Source organism: Arachis hypogaea, chromosome 17 (assembly GCF_003086295.3).
Source record: "Arachis hypogaea cultivar Tifrunner chromosome 17, arahy.Tifrunner.gnm2.J5K5, whole genome shotgun sequence".
Taxonomy (NCBI): Eukaryota; Viridiplantae; Streptophyta; class Magnoliopsida; order Fabales; family Fabaceae; genus Arachis; species Arachis hypogaea.
In genome coordinates, this window is record NC_092052.1 from 19,986,585 (window position 1) to 19,999,895 (window position 13,311).

General features: G+C 31.9%; 1 protein-coding gene across 2 annotated transcripts; it reads right to left on the reverse strand.

Moving 5' to 3' along the window:
- Positions 1–232: 232 nt before the first annotated feature.
- LOC112766669 (probable LRR receptor-like serine/threonine-protein kinase At1g06840) lies at positions 233–9,998 on the reverse strand. 2 transcript variants are annotated; one of them, XM_025812567.3, is made up of 21 exons: positions 9,792–9,998; positions 9,440–9,648; positions 9,087–9,237; positions 8,899–8,970; positions 8,524–8,595; positions 8,112–8,255; positions 7,965–8,036; positions 7,733–7,804; positions 7,558–7,632; positions 7,085–7,153; positions 6,925–6,993; positions 4,512–4,583; positions 4,301–4,387; positions 4,035–4,103; positions 3,142–3,620; positions 2,429–2,590; positions 2,036–2,319; positions 1,731–1,782; positions 1,390–1,640; positions 1,017–1,151; positions 233–846 (listed from the first exon to the last, which is right to left on the reverse strand). In XM_025812567.3, the coding sequence occupies exons 2-21, from the start codon at positions 9,534–9,536 to the stop codon at positions 511–513; spliced, it is 2,820 nt and encodes a 939-aa protein (XP_025668352.1). In that variant the 5' UTR covers positions 9,537–9,648; positions 9,792–9,998; the 3' UTR covers positions 233–510. The 2 variants fall into 2 exon arrangements, with proteins under 2 accessions (XP_025668352.1, XP_025668351.1); XM_025812566.3 differs by lacking the exon at positions 9,792–9,998 and having other exon boundaries at positions 9,440–9,789.
- Between the last annotated feature and the right edge of the window lie 3,313 nt (positions 9,999–13,311).

A 13,311-nucleotide genomic window follows, 5' to 3' on the forward strand; every position in this document is an offset into this window, starting at 1 on the left:
TCGCATCACCTATACAATCTACTGACTTGGGCGTCGGAGTGTCATTGCAGGTGACACCCCCTTACTTCGCAAAGAGCTCGACAAATCGGCAGTCAACGCAAATCGTTCCCAGAATCTAGACTGAGCCGGAGACCCCTCTTCACACTCACCCAACAACCCGAACCGTCCGGTAAGACGACCTACCGAACAACTCCAAATACATAGAAAAAGGACAGATGATAAAGAGAGTAAGTGATAAAGAAGTGTATGTCACTTGCTTATCAAAATAATACAAATTTGTACGTTACATTTTTATATTATAATTACTCTTTGACTACCTAACATAACCATTACATATAATAATTTATAGTTTAGAGCATTCATAACAAATACATATAATATTTGTACAACCTACAAAATTGATACATTAATAGCCACTCCTCTGTTAATTTATCTTACAAAAAAAGAATGAACAAAAACAATTTATTAAAAGTATTATATATGCATTAGTTCAATTTACACGGTAACTTTTTATCTTGGCTTGATGGTTGGAATATCTCCACTAATAAGATCACTGCCAGAAATTTCTACGGATGCAAAAGCGGTGGATGATGAAGGTTGTGAACTGAATAATGTTCCTGAATCACTGCTAACATATTCAGCTACTTTGCCATTAGACTCAGGAATCATGGACCAAATGTTTTCAAGCTCTCTAACCACTTCTGCCATCTTAGGCCTTTCGTCTGGCGCATCTTCGCAACACTTTAGAGCCAATGTCAAAAATGGTTGCACACATTCTGAAGGACAAGGCCCCATGCGTTCATCGATAACTGCAACTAGACCGCCGGATTGGTAATCCAAAGTAACCTGAAAATAAATTCAAAAATAAAAAGAAAATCAAATTCCAAAGTATTATACTATCATAATTTAGGAAGACTGACATGATAAGTTATATAGATTATTTTGATAGTGACTGAATAGTATACATTATACAAGTAATAATCAAGCCATATATATATATATATATATATATATACCTGTCTTATAATGTTTTTGCCATGGGAGATTGGTGCCCTTCCGGTTGCAATTTCCAGAAACACGACACCAAGACTATAAACATCACTCTTGTCTGTTAACTTGCGAGTTAAGAAATACTCCGGATCAAGGTAACCCTGCATGATTAAACCAGTGAACAAACCAATAGAATCATTGATATTAAGAACATAGTTTGATTTAAGCACACCTGAAAAGCAATTTTTTTCTAGTTCCCATTGCTTTGATTATTGATCAATAAAAATGTGTGTTCGCCCTTTACTCATTAGTCACTTTTCTTAGGGGGAAAATAAAAACCTTAATCAAGTTGTTTTGTCCATTTCATTTCTTAATGCACACAATGTACGAAAGCCTTACCGGGGTCCCTTTTACCACTGTAGATACATGACCAGGCACAACTCCTTCGACATCTGGCACCGGGGCGAGTCGCGAAAGTCCAAAATCAGCAACCTTTGCATTGAACTTAGAGTCCAATAGTATATTACTGGCCTTGACATCTCTGTGGAATATTGGAGGATCAGCTTCTGTGTGTAGATACAAAAGACCTTTAGCTGATCCTAGAGCAATCTTCATTCTCATTGTAAAACTCAGAGGTGTTCTTGAATAAGCTGTCATGAATAATTAATTAGGTGAGGCTACATACAAAGATATCAAAGTCACAACACAGAAAATTTAGTTGATAAGAGGATTAGGTGTACGCGAGAGGTGATCCCTTAGCGTTCCGTTCGGCATATATTCGTAAACCAGCATCTGCAATAACAAGTCACAACAACAGAAACTCACTAGGGTGTGTGTTTTTTTCAAATATTCAGGGGAAGTTGTTTTGTCTTTTATGCACTACTACGTTCTTTTTGATGAAACATTTTCAATTTCAATATCATTTTGTTAATTCAAATCATAGTCTCATATAGTCCATATGAACAGCAAGCTAATGGAACTTTAAGGTAAATTAAATCTGCCAATAACTTAAGAACTTGGTAAAACAGATTATAATGAGTGTTACCTGTTCACCCTCTTCATCACAATATCCAATTAGAGACACAAGGTTTCGGTGATGCAGCCGTGACAGCAACTGTATTTCTGTAAGAAACTCCCTCTCACCTTGCAGTGATCCTTCCTGTGCACGTTTTATGGCGACAGCAGTGCCGTCAGCAAGAATGCCTTTATAAACCTTCCCATACCCGCCGCGTCCAACTTGAGAAGACTCACTGAAATTATTAGTTGCTGCTGCCAACTCTTCAAAAACAAATACCCTCACACCTTCAATTTTTATTGAGATCCTTGTTCCTGTTGTTAAGATACATTTTCATGAATGTGATTAAGTCAATCTAGACTTCTCATTACAGATAAACGAAAGGACTAATACAGATACTTAATCTCGTTATAAGGTACCTACCACCATGTTGCCGTTTGGAAAGTATACGATAATCTCTCAATCTGATTCTCAATATAAGAAGGGAAACAATTGCAGATAATGTAACTGCTACCGCAATTGAACCTAAGATTATTCCAGCCAGTGCACCTTTGCTTAGCCCTGAACCTGAAGACACCACAATCACTGTGGCAACAAAAACCAGTACCTTAGTAACCATAAGACAATTTTATCATGAGAGTTCTCTAGATACAAATTACAACAACAAAGTATTATCCCACTAGGCACCATTGAAGCATATAATGTATCATTTATACAGGAAAACTGTTTACACGTAGATCTCCTTTAACCACCTCATGTATAGTTTTTTTTGGATATTCCTCTACCATTCGCCCACTGTCCACTTTTTATCTCATCCACCCTCCTAAACGAATACTCTGCCGATCTTCTTCTCACATGTCCATACCACTGCCATTCTTTCTATAATAGGTGCTACTCCAACTTGCTCTCTTATATATTCGTTTTTTATTTTGTCTACACATATATGACCATTTCATCCATCTCAGCATCTTCACTTCTGCTACACTTAACTTATGATCACTCTAAATACAGATTAACTTCTAGAAACATGCAATCTTGTTAAAGTATTTTTGTTTTGGTGGAGCATGGTAAAGTATTTGATTGACTTTTAAATGAAACAAAGTAGTATTATTCAAATCACTATTCCATTAGCTTACCCTGACTATAAGGAGGAAGATCCATAAGTTCATAAGGCCCAAACAAGTCACTGTCACTAATATTCCACCCTGTCAACGTGCTTCTAATCCGCGAATACTCGCTATCATTGAACTTCTGATTAGTTGTGGTGTTGTTAACAGTTGCAGGAAAAACCTTCAAGTTCATTCGCAACCGAGGCCCTTCTTCCCATTCATAATCAGTAATGTGCAGCTGATTAGTCTCAACTTTCAATCCATCAGTGAGGTATGTTTGAAAGTTACTCATGTATGCAGGGAAATCTGATCCAAATCCTGGACTTTTCAATCTGTAATCAACATACAATGGAGCTGAACAGACACAGTCCACAGAGTACTCATAAGGAGGGGAGCATGGTTCACCGGGACAGTTAACGCCGGAGCTACCATTCCCGCCGGTTACACCTTGAGATCCACAGAACTTAGCAAAGCTGTTATTTTTGCATAGAGGATTTCCCCCAAGCCTGAAAAGCAGTAATGTGACCAGTAAAAATCACTAATGATGTTTATGCTCCCTCGGATCCAATATAACTGTCAAGTTATAATTATACACAGATCTTTTGGATCCGAGGGAGTATTATTTTTAGGATAAATTACTGTTGTATCTCTAGAAATTTGGTAAAATTCAACCAAAACCTTTAAACATTCATCGACTTCGCCTAAGATTTATTTAAGTACTTTCCATTTTTCCTAAAGTATAATACTAAACACATATGTAAACATAACATGAACCTCCCTTAAACAAGAATTAGATGAAATCTCAGGGAGTTCAGTATAATTTTCCTTATTTTTACTATGCAATAAGATGAAACACTCTAGTCTTCACTACCCTCATATATATATAAGTTTAAATTGCAACAGTGAGTTTAGGAACATACTGGAGTGTGACATTTGGAGGAAGAGTAGTACTTCCTGATATGGTGTTGAGCTCATTGTTTTGCAAGTCCCTACAGAGATTTCAAAAACAAAATAAAAAATACACCTAAGGTTTGAGCAAAATAAAATATAGAATATGTCACATAAACATACATATATACAATTATACACACACACAAACATGCATATATATATATATATATATATATATATATATATAAAAGGATGAGGATATACAATAAGGACTAAATATCAGTTGAGGTCTTACACAATAAGGCTTTCATTTGCACTTGAAGTCTTGTTCTGCCAAATGGAGGAGGGAACGTTGCCACGCAATTTATTGTTTGCAATTGACCTGTCCCATTATTCATAAAACAAAAGAATATTATAGAGCATTTAATAAAATCTTATTGGATGTTGCTCTTAAGGTTGATGGAGAAGAAGAAAAGGTTGATACAAAAACATAAGAGTCAACTTACAATTTCTTAAGACGTGGAAGATTTGAAAAATTTAATGGAATAGTTCCACTGAGATTGTTGTTTGATAACACACTGCATAGTGGTCAACAAAATAATTATATCAAATATGCGATACCACCTTCGTTCTCAATATTAGATTTATATGTTTCTTGGGCACATCTAATACGTATTCTAAGAACATGTATGACCACTTATTTTCATTTATAAAATTTTAAAATGATGTAAAAAAAATAATCAAAATTAGTTCCACTTAAATGTGATCTAACACTATAAAAGTAATTCGTGAAACAAAAATATTATGTGCATACAAAAAATTAGCTACTATATATTTGTGTATAAATACATATATTGTTTTGATGAGTTTGGAAAATTCTTATTTAATTTTGATGATGAACAAACATTATTAAAATATTTAATTACAAAATTATTAATTTGATCTTAATTCATATTTGCTTAATTAATAATTTTGTTGTGCAGATTTTATGTTGGGCCGAAAAAATGAGTCTCTGGTTTAAGCCTAATAATCAGCCTTAATGCATGTTTTATATTGAGTGGCTGAATTTTTTTTTGAACTGATGGGCCAAGCTCAAAGTTGATGCAACCTAGCCCATATTTAATTTTGATAAGAGTTTCCTATGCTTGATCCGAAACAAATCTTATCAGGAAAGCAAATGTTACTAATCGGGCCAGATTTAATGTTGTTGACAAGCCCAATAGTAATTTTTTAAATGCTTCCAAGCCTGGTACGAAACCAAGAAAGCATATAGGCTTCATGCTTTTTAACGGATTCCATTTCTTGCTAAGAATGGATTTCAAAACTTAATATGCTAGCATCGGAAACATGAGAGAGAAGTTGACTTTGATTTGATGGGAATCATTATGATTAATGCTATACGCTACTCAAAGCAAGGGAAGTAAAAGTAATCTATCAATATATTTCATTTTCATTTAATTGCTTTTACTTTAACTTCACATTCTCTCTCATCTCTTTCTTGCTTCTTATTCGGTCCTTGTCCAGAAAACAATGGAAGCAATGTTCATCAACCAAGAAAAAGAAGAAGTTGCATGCATCAAGACCATCAAGCTAATGATGGCAAGAAAACATACTAAAATAAAAATGAGTTGTGGCTAAGATACTCACCAAATGTGGTTAGATATGGTGAGGTTATCTTGAGTTCTTCATGCTCAAAAATGGAAGGTAAAGATTCGGCCAGCAAGGGAGATTCTTGAAGCATGGCTTGTCTTTGATTCTGCTCAACCACCACAGGAAGTAGCTAGAGTGGCGAAGTGATGGTTGAGGCAGAGATTGAAGCAGATAAAGTCATCATCATCATGAAGCATCAAGGGCCAGAAATCCATCTTGGAGAGCAAGCCAAGGATGGAGAGCTCGGATTGATAAAGGGTGATGATCAAGAAAGGACTAGAGGTAATTGCATGTTGGGTTTTGCATGGTTATCTCTTCTCTCTCTATGTGGCCGAACCGGTTCTGTTAGTTGAAGGAGGAAGAAGTTGGTTCGGTTGTTGGCTTCAATAAGTGGAGGCTTCCCTCTTCTATATTAAGGGTGAACAACCACTGTTTGGAGCAAGGAGAAAATTTTGAGAGTGCAAGGCACATTGTTCTCAGAGCTACCTGAGCTAACAGTTTTCTCTTCTCCTTCAATGTATTCAGTTTTGTATTTTTCTGTTTAATTTTGTCATGTCTTGAGTCTCATGGAAAAAGGCAAACAGTGAGGTTTGTATGAAAAAGCCATAGAGCGGAAAAAGACAGAGAGTGCAAAATTAAAAGAAAAAGCTATAGATGTCTTAGAGTTCCTTTGTTCATCTATGTTGTGTTTCATGATTCTGTGGGAATCCCCTTGTAAGTTGGGTTAGCACTTTACAGTTTGTAATCAGGTTGATTATAGTGAAATTCCATCATTGTTGTGATGGAGACTGGATGTAGGCTGCACTGCACTTAGCAGCTGAACCATGATATATCTGGGTGTAATCTTTCTTCTCTCCTACTCCATTTCTGTTTTCTATTGTACAGGAGCAAAAACTAAAAATGTCTCGTGCAAAGTGACGAGACAAAACAAAAAGTCTCGTGACTAGGGACGAGATAAAAGAAAAAGTCTCGTGTCCAGAAACGAGCCAAAACAAAAAAAATCTCCTCTGAATTCAGCAAGTATTAGCAACAAAAAGGGAGCTAAGATTCAACCCCCTTTCTCTTAGCCACTGAAACCATCATGTTTAACTCGTTTTTAATGTGTATATTGTATTTCAACGCATATTTTATACAAATGACTGATTTAGTGACTAAATTTTTGTGTACATGTAATATGGTTGTGCCGAAAATTATCCACATAACAAATCCAAATACTTGAATGCAAATATTCAATAGATGAAAAATTATTTGAACAATACAGATTCTTACATGGTTGTGATATTCCCAGAAAGCTGATTTGTAGGAATTGTTTCATTCAGCTGATTGTGACTGAGATCACTGGAATTTACAAAAATAATAGTAACCAGAAAACTGTTAGAATACATATAATATTATAAATCAATACACAAACTGAAAATGAGATACTTACATATAATAAAGGTTTGGTATCCTACTCAAATCAGGAATTGGTCCTTTCAAGTTGCAGTTCCTAAGGCTCCTGAAAATAATGTGACAAGGACAATGCATTATTTTAAATAATTCTTGTGTATTTAGTGTCATAACATATTAATTGGAAGAAATCAAGATGATAAGAGCATATTATACTTATTTAGTCAAACAACTTTGATATATCAAACAAGGAATCGAGATAACATAAAATGAAAAAACACTACGTCTAATTCAAAATCTTAAACTAGTAAATTAATGGGTCTTTCATCTTATAAACTCCTCACTCTTTCTTACTTTCTTCAATGTGGGATTAATTTCATACACCTCCTCACACTTGCAGTATTAACAGTTAACTGTATTTCCTTTTCCTATTTATAATTGTATTTGTTTAGCAACTCAGTTCCATTCCTTGTATTTGTAACTTGTTTACAATGTATCAGAAAATGCACTTACAGTTTGAACAAATGTGACATATCTCCATAAGACTCGGGAATAGTACTTCCACTAAAGTTATTGTTATCAAGCTGCCTGCAAAAAAATAAAATAATAAAAAGACAAAATTCTAGTCACATATATGATAAAAGAATATCAAAAAATTAGGGAAAAGAAAGTGCAAAGAGAATCATACAGAATCTTTAAGCGTGGCATCTTAGAGAGATCAGGGGGAAGTGTTCCTGTTAAGTTGTTTGTGTCAAGAAGCCTGCATGTCCACAAATACACATAAACATCTATTAATTACTATAATAAAATTATTAAATCCAAAAACTTTATACAATGTGATTTTCAATGTGATTTTTTTTATTGTGACAGTTATTATTGGACGAAAGGAGTGTGTTACTGATATCGAACAGCCAACTTACAGGTGAAAAAGGTTTGGTAGTTGGGAAAGCTCCGGCGGGATATGGCCGCTAAGTGAATTATTGTTCATGTGACTGGAAAAGGCAAAGGATTATTTCTTTCATTTTTGAAGTGAATCTTGATCATGAAGAAGAATGAATCAATCTTACAAGTGCTTGCAGGCATTGAGGTTTGCAAATGATGAAGGTATAGATCCATTGATATTGTTCTGATCAATTTGCATTCGGGTCAAGTTTGGTAAATAGCCAAGCTCTTCTGGCAGTGGACCAATTAATTTATTTCCATTCAGGAGCCTGCAAAAGAATACATATAATTAATGTTTCATAAGGTCATAAGATGTTCAAAAAATAATAATCATGCAACAAATTTTTTGTCCATGATATGTTTCGGCGAAAATAAAAGTACAATTAACTTTATATGAAATTGATAGTTGAGAGTAGTTAAATAATTTAATAGATTTGACTAAATTGCCATCTAACAGCTCTAATCTATCCACTTTATATGAAGTTAAAAATATTCACCATCTATAATACTCAGCCAAAAAAAAATGCCTCAACTTACAAGAGTTTCAGGGTAATGATGTTGCCAATTTCTTTTGGTATGGTCCCACTTATCTTGTTCCACATAAAATCCCTTTCAACAACACAAATAAAACATAAGCATATATCATAATACAAAAAGCATTATATTTATATTTATATTAAAATTGCCTATTAAAATTAGTTACTATGTATTTATATTTATATATAAATATATATTTTATTTAACTTATTTTTATCTTTCAATGTATATTTTATATTTTAACATATATTTTATGTTAATAATCAATTTTGATAGCTAATTTTAGTATATATCTAACATGTTGATAATGTTCTATTGAAAAAAATAATGTAAACAATATTATATTCCAAACATTAAAAACAGCTACATTCTTACAATATTTCCAGATAAGTGAAGTTGCCAATCTCCGGTGCCAATTTTCCAGACAAGTTCATTCTATATAGTTGCCTAAAATTATAAAAATAAATAAATAAATAAATAAAAGGGTGTTATATATATACATAATATTACATAATACCATGACATAAAAATAGTGACAAACTAAGAAAGATATTAAATCTTACAGTTCCCGAACATGAAAATATCCATCGTTAAATCTTCTGTCGTGACACAAAACCCCTGTCCATCTATTAATACATGGATCTCCTTGATTCCAATTACTCAAATTTCTATTGACATCAATCAAATTGTTCTTTATGGCTCTCAACGCCTTAACTGTATCCATAATCAAGTTACCCATAGAACCAATCAACAATATATAATGAGTCAGCAATATATACAGATGACCGCTCGATGCACAAACATCTCGCGTTAACACAAGTTTTAAAAAACTCGCATCCAGAGAGTGATTTGGCAATATCTAAATAAACTAAAAATATGATCTTTTAGCATAAATCACTTCTCTTTTCTAACAAACCTTCATTGGGGTGAGTGACTCCATTCTGAGCAGTAGCCAATAGCAAATAGCAGCAAAACCACAAGAACAGAACAACTTCACACTTTGAAAGATTCATCCCAAGTATACACTCTAAAACAAAATCACCACTTAAATATTCTTCCTGATGAACTCAAACCTCCACCCTGCTCGCTTTCCTTGCGCGCACGCACATATATATAGATCAATACCTGTTTATATTCCGGAATTTTTATGTACTAATGGTTTAAAATAGTTTTACACGAACAACTGAGCTAAAAGTCAAAGACTATTTCCACGATAAACATCTTCGAAAAACAAAAAGTTATATGAAGAAGAAGAAGAACAAACATACCTATATATGAGAAGATTTGTAATTAAAAGAAGCAACACGGTGGAAGTTGGAAGCAATAAGAAAAATAGAAGGTAATAAGGAGGCAGCAAAAATGAAAAGAAAGTCTAAGTTGTAATAAAATATAATGACTGAGTGAAAGACACGTGGATAAAAAAATATGAAGAAAGTTGGTATCTCAAAGGTTAAGGCTCTTACCAAGTCTACATAGAAATCAAATTTAATGCAGAGATGAGAATGAGTAATTGGTGGTGTAGCTGATGACGAAAGCCACCGCGCTTTTGCATGTTATTTATATTGCTCAATCAATATAACAGTGCAAAATATATTACAAAAAATAAATAAATAATGAGCACCTTTACTTTAATGGGGTTGACTTTTGGAATCTAGATAGAAGGAATTAGAGATTACTTTTAGTCATTTAAGTTTATGAATTTCACTAAAAACTTATGTGTCAAATATTTTACGAGATTAAAAATTGAATTTAATTTTAATACATTAATAGTATAAAACATTTTATGTAATCGTCTAATCATATTTATTTTTTAAATAATTATTCACGTAATTAATATAAAAATTATTTTTTTTACTGATACAATTTTATGTAATTAAATAAATATATACAACTTTAATAAAAATATATTAAAATTAAACTCTTAAAAAAATTTATTGGAGAACATTTTGGATTTTTACTCAAATATGTTACGTAATAATAATCTTAATATTAGATTTATCAACTATCGCAACATAAAATAATACAATGTTTTTCTTTGACCATTAAATCATATTAAAAAAATTCCTTTTTTTTCTCTGGTTAGTAGAGGACATGTTAAGAATTCTATGATTATATATATTAGACGTCTTAGAATAAAATAAGTTATAGTATTATATCAATATTTAACACAATTTTGTATGGAATAACATCGTAAATATTTTAATTAATCAACGATTAACATCTCCGTAAGTGGAAGGGATAGAAGAACTTTATAATAATAACTATATATATTTGTCATTATCACTAATTTTCTTAGTAGTTTACTTTAGTTGTTGGTTTAACTTTTCATCTAATCAAATTTCAAGTTAGATGCTACGTCATTAAACGACAACAACAGCACTAACACGTTTCTTTCTGGTGATTATTAGGATTATTACTTTTTGTTATATACTTCTATTTTTTCCACCATATATACAGAAATATTCAAAAGACGGTGATTTCTTATTGGTCATTGTGCGTTTATTGTATTACTAGGACCAGTTCTTGGTAAATTGCTTAATAGTTTGTAAATTGTTTGAAGAACAGGTTTAATTTGATAAACCTAACTGCATGAAAATGTATAAGTAGGTCTTCGGAAAATTTTGGAATGAATCTGTAAGTTTTATGGAAAAGGATATCAAATAATTATTTAAGAATTTTTGTAATAGAGTTATAGAAATAAAATAACAATATTAAGTCCCTAAATAATTGCAACATTAAATTTGTAAGCTTTTGGCAAAGAGAAACTAATAGAAGGATAAATTTATGAATAATGTTAGGTAACTATTTTTTTTCAGTTAATACAGTTAATTTTTTAAAATTATTTTGTTTATCTAAAATTTTAGACCGTAAATCATAAACTTTAACCTTAAATCTTAAATTATAAACTCAAACATTAAAGTTAGTTAATATTGACTAACTAAAAATTAATTTTTTATATTTTCTCTAAATTTATTATCCATATATAGCATTGCAATTTTTCATAGATTAAAATATATCTTAAACTAACCATTACAAAAAAAAATTGGATTAAAATGGCATTAATTTTTTAGTGGTTTTACATAATTACCATTATTTTTTATGAAGAATGTTAGGGGCAGCAATTTTTATGATTTGTAGCCATCAAATAGACATCAATGATAGTTTTAATGGTGTAAGATTGGTGTGAGATTTCATCCAATGACTCACTTTTCTTTAGTATTTGCCATAATGCTAATGATTTTTGTGGTGGTTTTAGTTGATGGTGGCAGTTTGGAACCACTATTATAATTCTCTCTTTTGTCTTTTAAATCGGAGTGTCATTGCATATATATATGAGAGATTGAGAGTGATTAGTTTTGTTACATATGAAAAAGTGTAAGTGATGTGAACGATGAACTCTAATCTCTTGCTGCCATTCATCTCTCGCTGCTGTCATTATCTGCTCACTGTCGTTCATCCCCTTGTCACAGTTCATCTCCTTGCCACTGCAAGAAACACCATTATTGTTGTTGCTTTCATCGAGCTTCTACGATCTAGTTCTCGATTTGGCTTCGATCTGAAGGTTTACCGCTGGTGCTTGGTTCATCTCCTTGTCGCCTCTCATCCCTTCGCCACCGCAAGCAACACCATGTCATTGCCTTCAACGAGCTTATACAATCTGGATCTAGCTTTGATATGAAGGTTAGTCACCACTGCACTGCTCATTTCCTCTCTTCTTTTGTTTATCACCTCACTACCGTAAGCAATGCCATTGTTAATTACTACCATCATCGAGCTTTTTCTGATTTATTTTTGCTTTCTATGTTACTTCTAATAGGTAATGTATTTCATTTTATTCTTTTGATTTTTCTTTCTCGTCATACTTTTAGATTTAGTTCATGCTCTAATAAAAAAAAAAAATCAGAAAATACTTGTTCTTTTTTCATATTGTATATTTTGACTTCTATTGATTTTCTACGTTGTTCTTGTTGTTGCTACAACTGCAATTGTTATTATTTCTTTCCTTTTCTATTTCTAATTATTGATCGACAAATATAATCTCAATATATAAAGGCGTAGTCATGGTACAGAAGAGAGTTGTGAAACTGAAAGTGGATCCAAAATTTTGACAACATCCACTAAAAGTTTTATTTCTAGAGAAAATAGGTTGTTGGTTGATATTTGTCTCTACAATTTAATTGATAAAGACTATATTTTAAGACATACCTAATTAAAAAATCACATATAGTGTAATACATTATTTTTGGATTATAACTTTTAATTTTCGACGACTATGTATGAATTTAAAATCATACTATATTTAATGTTTTATTTATGGCTTATAATTTTTAGTTATTGAGAAATTAAAAAAATGTTGGATTAATGCAATCAAAACGGTAGTTTCAATCATCATCTAAAACTATCTAAAATCATCATTTTAATTAGATAAAAATGTTGGTAGAAAGGTAGTTTTCAATCTTTTTTTTTTAAACAAAAATATCATTTTAACCAAATAAAAACAATGATTTTCAACTATCCTTTTAAAAGAAAAAAATAATTTTATAATCTCCTAAAAACAACAATTTTTAACTACCATTTTAAACAACAAAAAATATCATTATAACTTGATAAAAATGATAATTTTTAACTGTTGTTTGGTAAAAGTGGTAGTTTTTAATCGCTATTTTAAACAACAAAGAACTGTCATTTTATCCTGTTAATCAAGAAATTGCCATTTTATATATGGTAATGATGATGGTTTTTAAAAACAACCGTAATTTTCATAATGACGCTTAAGATTGTGATGTT

What these genes read in the sequence shown, in the direction of transcription:
- LOC112766669 (XM_025812567.3), bottom strand. Translation starts at nt 9,536, where the DNA reads ATGAATCTTTCAAAGTGTGAAGTTGTTCTGTTCTTGTGGTTTTGCTGC. An exon ending in CTCAATGCCTGCAAGCACTT is followed by an intron (nt 8,037 to 8,111) that starts GTAAGATTGATT and finishes TGCCTTTTCCAG; the next exon opens with TCACATGAACAATAATTCAC. An exon ending in GCAAAAACATTATAAGACAG is followed by an intron (nt 847 to 1,016) that starts GTATATATATAT and finishes ATTTATTTTCAG; the next exon opens with GTTACTTTGGATTACCAATC.